Source organism: Carassius carassius, chromosome 29 (genome assembly GCF_963082965.1).
Source record: "Carassius carassius chromosome 29, fCarCar2.1, whole genome shotgun sequence".
NCBI lineage: Eukaryota > Metazoa > Chordata > Actinopteri > Cypriniformes > Cyprinidae > Carassius > Carassius carassius.
The window spans coordinates 1,914,866-1,926,841 of record NC_081783.1 but is presented as its reverse complement, the minus strand read 5'-3'; the positions used below and the strand labels follow the sequence as shown (position 1 = coordinate 1,926,841).

Below are 11,976 nucleotides of genomic sequence, written 5' to 3'. Positions count from 1 at the left end.
GGCACAGTTGCATCAACAAATGTGTTTTTATATCAGTTTTGCATTTGTTAACACTATTTGTAGGTTTATGGTTGGGTTATGGTCAAGGCTCAGTACTAGGGCCGCTACTCTTCACGCTTTATATGTTACCCTTGGGAGATATCATCAGGAAACATGTGGTGTTAGCTTTCACTGTTATGCTGATGATACTCAGCTCTATATTTCTTCGCAGCCCGGTGAAACACACCAATTTGAAAAACTAATGGATTGCATAGTCGATATAAAAAACTGGATGACGAGTAATTTCTTACTGCTAAATTCTGAAAAAACAGAGGTGTTAATTATAGGACCTAAAAACTCTGCTTGTAATAACCTAGAACACTGTCTAAGACTTGATGGTTGCTCTGTCAATTCTTCGTCATCAGTTAGGAACCTAGGTGTGCTATTTGATCACAATCTTTCCTTAGAAAGCCACGTTTCTAGCATTTGTAAAACTGCATTTTTCCATCTCAAAAATATATCTAAATTACGGCCTATGCTCTCAATGTCAAATGCAGAAATGTTAATCCATGCATTTATGACCTCAAGGTTAGATTATTGTAATGCTTTATTGGGTGGTTGTTCTGCACGCTTAGTAAACAAACTACAGCTAGTCCAAAATGCAGCAGCAAGAGTTCTTACTAGAACCAGGAAGTATGACCATATTAGCCCGGTCCTGTCAACACTGCACTGGCTCCCTATCAAACATCGCATAGATTTTAAAATATTGCTTATTACTTATAAAGCCCTGAATGGTTTAGCACCTCAGTATTTGAATGAGCTCCTTTTACATTATAATCCTCTACGTCCGCTACGTTCTCAAAACTCAGGCAATTTGATTATACCTAGAATATCAAAATCAACTGCAGGCGGCAGATCCTTTTCCTATTTTGCGCCTAAACTCTGGAATAACGTACCTAACATTGTTCGGGAGGCAGACACACTCTTGCAGTTTAAATCTAGATTAAAGACCCATCTCTTTAACCTGGCATACACATAACATACTAATATGCTTTTATTATCCAAATCTGTTAAAGGATTTTTAGGCTGCATTAATTAGGTAAACCGGAACCGCAAACACTTCCCATAACAACCTATGTACTTGCTACATCATTAGAAGAATGGCATCTACGCTAATATTTGTCTGTTTCTCTCTTGTTCCGAGGTCACCGTAGCCACCAGATCCAGTCTGTGTCCAGATCAGAGGGTCACTGCAGTCACCCGGATCCAGTACGTATCCAGACCAGATGGTGGATCAGCACCTAGAAAGGACCTCTACATCCCTGAAAGACAGCGGAGACCAGGACAACTAGAGCCCCAGATACAGATCCCCTGTAAAGACCTTGTCTCAAAGGAGCACCAGGACAAGACCACAGGAAACAGATGATTCTTCTGCACAATCTGACTTTGCTGCAGCCTGGAATTGAACTACTGGTTTCGTTTGGTCAGAGGAGAACTGGCCCCCCAACTGAGCCTGGTTTCTCCCAAGGTTTTCTTCTCCATTCTGTCACCGATGGAGTTTCGGTTCCTTGCCGCTGTCGCCTCTGGCTTGCTTAGTTGGGGACACTTCATCTACAGCGATATCGTTGACTTGATTGCAAATAAATGCACAGACACTATTTAACTGAACAGAGATGACATAACTGAATCCAATGATGAACTGCCTTTAACTATCATTTTTGCATTATTGACACTGTTTTCCTAATGAATGTTGTTCAGTTGCTTTGACGCAATGTATTTTGTTTAAAGCGCTATATAAATAAAGGTGACATTGACATTGACATTTGGTGAAGGGCATATTTCCAACGCGATAGTGTATTAACATTTAGCAACAGTTTTTGAATTTGGAACCGAAGCAATACATACCTAAAGCAATGTAATAAAAATGTGCCAGGGTTCACGTATTGAACCAGTGTTTTAGTGCCACTCACTGGACTTTTCCATTTTCCATTTTCCATTTTGGCGAAATGTGCAGTAAGGTACTTACTGGAAAAAGTACAGATACCAGTGAAAATGAGTCCAAGTCAATTCCAATACAAATTCTGATTTTAATAGTATTTAATTATCTTACTCATACTGAATGTAGGCTCAAACATGCAATAGTCCAAAACACCTAAGAGCAATGCCAGTGAAAAACCAGAATTATTTTATCTGTGAGGAAAGCAATCACGTTTGGGCCTACTCTCTTAAATCAAAATAATCTGGACACCTTAAAGTTGCAATATATCACGTCGACACAACATCCTCTTAAATGTCTACAAACACTGAAGTCTCAGTTAAGCTTAAGTGCTCAAAAAGCGAAATAAACTGCTGCAGAAAAAGTTAGGGTCATGCAATTCTCCATTTCTCATCACACATGTAATGAATGAAGAGTACACATAGTCAAGTTGCTAATATCTCAGTAAAATTAGAATTAGAATGACAAATTAGCCAAAAAATATACAGCACTTAAGTACAATAACCAATAACCAATTTTTTTAAAGATCCATCATTATTAGTGTAGGGTATAATTGTCTTTTTCTAGCCATCAGTGTTTGAAAGCAGCACCCTTTTCTTTGTATTTGCAATTTGTGGGGTTTTAATCAACAACAACAGGAAGCACATAAACACCAGGTGATTTCAACAATGCTTTAAAGAATTGAACGTGGGCGATTTTATTGGGTTACGCAGTTATGCTCTTGAGCAAAAACTGTTTGTTTTAGCCTTAAGACAAAAAACCCCAGGAAAATTAAGTTGACATGCAGCATGACTTTGCTTTCAGCTTTGTCTCAATGTTTACAGCAATGAGATATAAATCGATCATAATTCCTTCTTCGCCAATGCTGGCTTTGAAAATAATGGAAGTTGTGTATGTGAGTTGCTCCACTGAATGCAAACACACCACTGGGAAAAAGACAGACAACATCCATAAGAGACAGATCTACAGTGCAGACGCGGCTAGGATGCTCTTATAATGGCAAAAGGTTTCAAAACCCTGCCAGCACACTGCTCAATCGTTTTTATTGATCATGCAGGGATTTATAATCACAGTTTGGGATGAACTTTTTAAAAAAAGAAATTAGGATGCCACAGAGATTACTCCATTTCCAAGTTCAGATTCTGCTTCTCTCAGTGCAGAAGTAATCTAGAGAAAAAACAGCACTGAGAGCTGACATTTCTGAACAAGTTATGAATATTGTGATATGTTTACCATCTAACAGAACAATCTCTCCAAATGCTCATGGCAGCCTCTCTTTTTCTACCGTAATCAAAATGAAATGTCAAACATAAAATCAATGACAGGTAAAACATAAGAGGACAAGCTCCTGACAAGCAACTGACATTAATCCAACAGAGGTTATGGATCATTATTACTATTTTTTTATTCATGTATGCATGCATGTATGTATGTATGTATGTACAAAGCAGTCATATATATATATAGTAAAAAAAATAATTTTTTTATATAGTGTCAGATCCAATACCGTTGGATGCTTCATCTTTCAACAAAAGTTTCTTTACACTGTGCCTCGTTTAAAAAAAACTGGTATATGTTATGTTTGTTAAATCACGCGATAAGGGAGGATTGCTTTACGGCAGCAACAAAATCAGGTGTAATTACGACAGTGAGTTCCGCTTACTTAACTGTAAGGGGCTTCAAAGTCCCCAAAAACATACAAAACTGCATACAGTTGCTTTAAATAAATGCTCTTTTTGTACTGAGAAGGAAGTTTTAAGCTATCACTGCAGAACAAAAATATACACCATCACAGAAATTCTAATGGCGTCCACTCCAAATAACATTATTAGGCTACAAACCATCAAACCACTAAAAATGAAATGAATGCAAATTGATGAAACTTCCAGGGTGTTTTAATGGTACAAAGACCTCTTATATATGTCAAAAGATCAATGAAATTACAATCATTGATTTATTTATTTTTTCACACTTGATTTCAACCTTTCAGGGAGGAAAACTGCCATTACGAAAATTAACCATGGTTTTACTACTTTTGCTACACTAACCATTGTATTTGTAGTAAAACTGTTGTTATACCAATGGTAATCAATAAAAGTAAAAAAAAAAAACATGATTACTAAACTTTTACTATAATAAAACAATGTTTAATTTCGGTAAGGGAAGGAGTTCTGTCCTGGGCTATGTGATGAAGGTGGCCTAGTAAGGATCTATGTAGATCTTAGTCTGGATAGATGCCATATTGAATTCAACATACTGTAGATGACACGGATAGACGTGAGTTTTTGCAGTGGCACACACTTTATAATGGTCCTAGACAATGCAATTTTCACAAGCTCAAACAAACAGTTTTTGTAGTCTTTTTGTCAGCTAAACAATCAGTATGTTGTTTCAAACAACAACAAAAGTACAATCCACTGAATGCACTTTATTTCTATAACTCATAACCTTGTTTTCATTTCTGTCAAAATTAAACTTGGCGCTACTCTGATTAAAGTCTATTGGTTGATGTCTTGCCCTAGACGCAGTCATATGCAAATGTATTGATTTACCTGTGTGAAATAAAAAATCCCACAACATCCAAACAAGCCTTTCTTGGAGCTTGGTGCAATAAATGCTCTTTTTGACATGAGAAAGAGTTAAAAGCAACAAAACTTGTAAGTTTTGCAGTTTAAACGTGTTTTAATGGTACACATTTTTTACTCATGACCCTTTTTTCACAGTTGGCTTCTGCTTTTCAGGGTGAATTATGGGGCCTTTTGTCCCGGGCCTCATGATGGAGGAGGCCCATTGAAGTTGATATGGTATATTCTACTCACAGGACACAATGGAAAGGGGCTCAACCATAAAATATATGTCCCTAGTCGCTACTATCCAAGTTTGCCTCACATAACCACGCTTTCTCGGATACTCAGCGGGATCTGATCAGAGCTCCTGGAGCCGATCGCTCCTCGGTGTGTTGACACATTACAGCCTTGCATGTCTACCATGATGAAATGGTTACAGACCATAATTTAGGCAGGAGATGACAGAAGGTCGGACACCTGAGCGTATACTCGGAGACCCCGAGTATCTTGACATCCTCATTGTGAGATGAATGAAACAGGTGCAGCCACGCCGCATGCACCCACACTGCACTCTGTGAAATAAAAGATGGATTTAAACGGTAAAGGGTACTGGCATTTACACGGTTTTTAAGAGTCATAAATGTCAGCGGTACAACCTGTCACCTTCTGTCATCACTGAGCCCATTTCTATTTAAAGCAGAGCGGAAAGGAAACAAATTGCAGCATGCATGTTTAAATATGCAGAGCTGTATTTCACACACATGGAAAGTTATAGAAGCTCATTTAAAAAAGCTGTGAAAAGACATTAGGCTCTTTGCTGTAGTTCACCGAACCCACACACACACACATGAAGTCACCGTGACAGAGTTTATTCAGAATAAAAAATAGCATCCCAGATCTCTCTAGAATACTTCATTTCAGCACATATTCAGATAAATGCATCCAACAATTACCTGTGATGGAGATGTCGGTGGCGTATTGAGATGGATGGCTGTGTGATGATGTGGATCAATGAGAGGTCTGGGATTGAAAATGGACAGATGAGGGCTGGAAAGGCTGTATTATAGCACTCTGCCCTTTCAGGATGGGGCCTTTGGCTTTTTTTTTTTTTAAATGAACTCCTTTTAACACACCTCGGCAAATAGATTTAATTGATTTTCCCCCAGCACCGTGATTATATGGGCTTAGTGTAAATATTTTGTGACCGGTCCAAAATGTGATGTGCTTGCTGTAGCGGGTTTCCAAATGTCAGCTAAAGCAAATGAACACGGCGAGAATTAAACGTGAGCCTTCGAAACCTGTATGTACCTGGATTAGCATAGAATATTTTAATAGTGCACAATTAGTTTAAATGACTTCTCATGATGAATAATAGAAATATTTGTGCACTCTTTTTAGACGTGTACTTGTTTTACTTGTTTGCATTTTGCAGGCTAAAAATATGAATGAACGAGTGAACACATTTACGAATGAGGACTAAATTGTAATACACTGGAACATGAGATTGAGGAAAAATGAAATAAAATAAAAAAACACCATAATTCTTGCTTGAATATGGGTGTTTTTATTTAATAAATCCATATCTGTGTCTGGGATCTAATCAATAAAGGTGTTAAATAGGATTGGAATGGAAAAGCTGCATTATAACTGGGCACAGGGCCAAGACGGGCTGCAGGATTTCTCCATGTGTGTCTAAGGATCATGATATCCTGCGTAATTGTGTAACAGACCATGATGAAATCAGCTAACTGAGTTTTGACACTCAAAATCATCTTCAGAACATCACTCAGCCCTGTGTATAAAGACCAACCAACAAGACATGAATTGACATTGTAATAGCTATAGAAATATGGTTTGCCTCTTTAAGACTGTTCAGAAATATGCCTACAGTTGTACAGTGAAAGTGAAAATAAATAGATAAATAAATGCAATCTGTGAATGAATTCTCCCACATTATATGAATCAAATACAACTAAATGTGTAATGTGGCTTGTAGCTTGTCATCCTCCTTGACAGATTGCATCACCAGTATTCATTTCAAACACATTTCTTTTTAAATTATGCACATTATGCTAATAACACAGTTTATTTTATATCTAATTATATATCTATGTATTTATTATATCTATTAATTAAAGAGTAAATGTTATTCTGTGACTCTGTAGCGCAAACGCAGTCTGAAGTCTCTGGGGTATATTTTGTAGCAAAAGCCAAAAACACATTGTATGGGTCAAAATTATTGATTTTTCTTTTATGCCAAAAATCATTAGGATATTAAATAAAGATCATGTTCCATGAAGATATTTTGTCTATTTACTACCATAAATATATGAAAACTTAATTATTGATTAGTAATATGCATTGCTAACAACTTAATGTGGACAACTTTAAAGATGATTTTCTCAATATTTAGATTTTTTTTTTTTTTGCACTTTCAGATTCCAAATAGTTGTGTCTCGTTCAAATATTGTCCTCCTAACAAACCATACATCAATGGAGAGATTATTCATTCAGCTTTCAGATGACATAAAAATCTCAATTTCGAATAAAATTAACCTTATGACTGGTTTTGTAATCCAGTGTCTCACATTTAACATCTATTAGGAATTATAAATATAAAATAATTTTGAAATTTCAAATTAATAAATTAATAAAATAAATTTGAATTAATGGCTTTAGCACGGTCAAGTCTTGACAAAATGTTCTTCCCTTCCTGAGATCCAAATAATCCCCCTGCCACAGTTCACTTGATTTACCTGGCCATAAACCATCTCTGTGTCGGACGAGGAACCTCTATAGCATCTCCTCTCTCTATGAATAACCATTTCTCTACACTTTTGGCCCCAAGCATGTTTTGTACAAAGACACACACACCTGACTAACTTTTCCATATTTTTGTGCCAGTTTGCTCAAAGTTTCTGAGGCACAAAGGAACAGCAACAGGCTTTAAATGAACCAGCATCTTTTATTAGTGCCATATGACAAACCAAAGAATGTTCCATAATGAGATTCCCAGCCTTCCTTTAGAAATATCAAGGGCTTTCTTAGCAGCGGCTGGAGCGGGAAACACCTCCCTTACTCCATTCCCACAACACCAGCCCTCATATTCATGATCAAAACCACAAGGACTCCTCATAAATACATCGTATTATACATAAAGACACAGTACTGGACCAGGAATCAGCTGTGGCGATGCCACAACAATGTTGAGTCTCCAAGATCCCTTAAATGAAGTAGCTTATGTCCCAATAGCACATTATGAGCTCTGGGAAGAGTACTGTTTACTTCCATCCAAAGCCTTACCCCTCTATTATTGATCAGAAATAGCCTTCGTCTTCTATTCAGTCAAGTTGAACAGAATGATATTAAATCGTCGTTTCCTCAAGGGGATCTCCAAACGGTTGAACTGATGCATGAGGAACTATAAAATAAAAATTTCTCTCCACATTTAATCAGGAATTGATTTTGGAGTGCTAGAAGGTTATTTGGCTTTCAGAAACTTTTAGTCTTTTGAATCCCCACCCCACAAAAATATGATTTTAGACTGAAACTCTCAATGAACAGCACAGTTTCATATTGACTCTGTGTGATGCTATGTACATATTTACAGGTAGGTTTCCCGCTGGCCTTTGTGTTTGACTAGCCACATTCATTCATAGAAAAGTGCTTTCAGATTCTGTAGGTTTAACTGGTTCTTCCACGGAAACAGAGATAACATGATGAATTCAATGTTAGAGAAATGAGGCCAGCGAGGATAGTTTCCACAGCTCTGGAGCTGAACAGGTTCCTGTTGGTCCAAAATCACGAGCATGTCAGAATAGATGTCCCGAAAGTCTTGACTCTGTTTACTGATCACAGTGAAGTAAGAAGCTGAGAAATACATAAATCCAGACAGGCAGCGATGCCGCGGCAAACGCACAAGACGAGTTCTGCTGTGTGTCGAAGGATGCGGTGGAGTCAGACCAAAGCCTCACCTTCGCAGAGTCCTGAGGAGCGAGACGAGAAAGCATGGACAGTTTGGTTTAAAATGGGATTTGCAAACCAGACTACATTTGCATTTCCCCCAGAAAAAAGGTTAAAGTTTGGTGGAAGTTTGGTCATGTGCACATCAGGGTCAGATATTTTTTTTTTCCATTAAAAGATTATATTTAACTCCTGGAATTGAATTCCAGTGCCATCTTTTTGATTATACTAAATGTATCTATGAAAGCTTGTTTTTGCCACTGAATTTAAATTAATAAAAAATAAATAAATAATTTTGACTTTTTGTCTTGCAATTCTGACTTATTTTCTTTGAATTGTCAGGGTATAAACTTGGAGTTGCAAATTATAAAGTCCAATTCTAAGGGAAAGAAATGATACGTTTCTTACAATTGCAGGTTTATATCTCACCATCTCAGAATTCTGACTTTTGGTTCTTGCAACTGCAAGTTTATATCTAGCAATTCTGACTTTTTTATTCTTTAATAAGTGTCGGGAACAGGCATACATATACATATAAAACATTTAAAGTATAAACTGAAAATAATAAATTGAGAAAACTCAAAAATCTGCTGAAGCTGGTTGCCTTAAACTTTTAAGTTTTCTCAACTTTTTTTTTTTTTTTACAGCTAAATATACTTAAATTTACTGTGCCAACTAATTCAGTCAGAATATCTATTACCAGTAAAAACATTAACAAAAAGACATCTTTACACTACCAAGGTGGAACAGAAGCTGCATCTGACATGGCATTTATGCAGGCTAATGTTGCTCAAGGGTGACATACATGTATAGTATTTACACAACAACTGCATAATGTAAATAACCAAAGTGCAAAAAAACAAAGAATAGTAGAATATCTATATAGTGTTTGTTTAGTATAGTATATAGCATTATGTTTTAAAAAGTAATGCATTACAATATGGTGTTATTCCATAAAAATGCATAGTTATTTTGGGTTTTTTTTTTTTTTGCCACCTGGGCTGGGCTTGCATTTTTGTATTTTAATAACAAAAAAAAGTTAGATTTTGGGAACTGTAAAGGCCATTCAACACCAAAACTGAAATTGATAATCCTTGGGCTGATAGAGGTGTCTCTGCACCTCACTTCTAATCTCTCTGAACGCAGGGACAGGAAAGATGTCAGAAAATACATGGGAAACAAAGTAACTTGTGTTATTTGAAAAAGTAAGTCAGATATTTTGTTGCAAACTAAAAAGTAATGCAATACTTGAAAAAGTAATCTGATTACGTAACTCACACCATTTGTATTCTTTACCCCCGAAACTGAAAGAACACAGTGATGCACTTCACTCTGAAACATTCCACTCACTCTTTTTATTCCATTTCAGTTTTATTAATCACATAGCCCTGGTTTTACTGTAAGAGACTCCCTATTTGCAGTTTCATACAGCTCTAGAAAAATCTCCCCAATTTTGCAATCTCTCAGCAGCACAGATGAAATGGCTCTTTATTGTGTAAAGCCTGTTCCTTCAGAGCCACACTACAATCAAGGCAGTTATAAACCCATCACCGAACTGCTCCCCATCTCTAACCCTCACCTGCGTGGGTTTGGCTGGGCTCAGAGCGTTCTGTTCTGTCTCCATGGTCACAAACACAGTCGTCCTCCGTGGCCCTCGGTCTGTCACAGGGATGAACCGTGGCAGTCGGGTGGGAGTGGGCGTCAAGTCCATTCCATTCCCAAACGTCAGGAGAGCGTTCTCTATTCATGCAACAGACAAGACGTCCACATCTTAGTGCTGTGTTCGACACTATTGACAACAACGTTCTTTTGCATAGATTAAAACACTTTGTTGGCATTAATGGAAGTGCATTAGCATGGTTAAAATCGTACTTATATGACCGCCATGAAATTCGTAGCAGTAAATGAAGAGGTATCATATCGATCACAAGTGCAGTATGGAGTACCTCAAGGCTCAGTACTAGGGCCGTTACTCTTCACGCTTTAGTTATGCTTTATTGACACACTGTTTTCCTAATTAATGTTGTTCAGTTGCTTTGACGCAATGTATTTTGTTTAAAGCGCTATATAAATTAAGGTGACTTGACTTTGTGACAACATTTTCATTCGCAACTGCTGGTGTTATCGGACGCTTATTTGAATTCTGGTCTAAGCGGTGCTCAGTATTCTGCTCCGGCCGTGCTTCTGCACCTGCCTCTCCACATCCTCTCATTAGCTCACAGATGAGTGGCTTGACCAAACATCACTCTCATCCGCTCACATCGCTCTCTCCGAGAGCTGCCACTCAGCTGTCTGAGGAGTTACTTCATGTAAGAGATATCTCTTTGAACTGTACCGAGCTGAATATTGCCACGGAGTGGGCCGTAATGATAAATCGTTATATATATAATACATAAGGACCTTCAGGAACGGGACTGGAGGAGAGTGACTGAGAGGGGGCTGGATATCCATCAGAGATTCATGTATGCTTGCGGCTCAGAATAAGCTTTGCACTTCAGATAGCTCTTTACATTTTCAAATGTCTGCAGCCTACTTGACGTCAGATGGTAAACGTCAGCAGAAGATCTAAATACAGACTGTTCATGGGTGTTTCTTCTATGTAGGCACAGTGAAGTTTAAAAAAACTAAGCTGAATTTATTGTCATGTTTGTAAATTTTATATGAAACAAAAATATCTCTTTGGAACATCTCAAATCATATTTCAGTCAGTGGTAAAAAAAAATATGGTGGTGGGAATGATACATAAACATTTGTATTTTATCTTATTATTTATTATTAATTTTATATGTATATATATATATATATATATATAGTACAGACCAAAAGTTTGGACACACCTTTCAAAACTATGAATTAACACATGTGGAATTATATATGGAATTATATACATAACAAAAAAATTCTAGGTTCTTCAAAGTAGCCACCTTTTGCTTTGATTACTGCTTTGCACACTCTTGGCTTTCTCTTGATGAGCTTCAAGAGGTAGTCACCTGAAATGGTCTTCCAACAGTCTTGAAGGAGTTCCCCGAGAGATGCTTAGCACTTGTTGGCCCTTTTGCCTTCTGTCTGCGGTCCTGCTCACCCCTAAACCATCTCGACTGGGTTCAGGTCCCAAATATATATATATATATATATATATATATATATATATTTATTTATTTATTTATTTATTATTTTATATATATATATATTGTTTGTAACTTCATAGGTACACTGTAAAAAATTACTGTGAATTTAACGGTAAAAGACGGTAAAAATGCTACAGTAAAAACCTGCTAAATGGTTTACGGTAAATTCCCCTACTATATACGGTGAAAAACTGTATTGGACATCACATATTATTTTATAGTAGTATACTGTTTTTGGAAGTGAAAAATATCATATAATTTACAGTGAATAACGGTATATTAACATTCCCAGAATTCCCTGTTACATTTCATATTTGATGTTTTTTAGTTGAATTAGTTTTTT

The 11,976-nt window shown here is 36.9% G+C and overlaps 1 protein-coding gene across 1 annotated transcript in view; it reads right to left on the bottom strand.

The window, feature by feature from the left end:
* Nucleotides 1–7,487: 7,487 nt before the first annotated feature.
* Nucleotides 7,488–11,976, bottom strand: part of LOC132109385 (GDNF family receptor alpha-4-like) — a 51,705-nt gene continuing 47,216 nt past the window's right edge. Inside the window, exons 7-8 of the mRNA XM_059515405.1 lie at nucleotides 10,085–10,245; nucleotides 7,488–8,528 (exon numbers count right to left, since the gene is read on the bottom strand). Of these exons, the coding sequence (XP_059371388.1) occupies nucleotides 8,388–8,528; nucleotides 10,085–10,245 (302 nt within the window). The 3' untranslated portion in view covers nucleotides 7,488–8,387. The remainder of the gene's footprint in view (nucleotides 8,529–10,084; nucleotides 10,246–11,976) is intronic.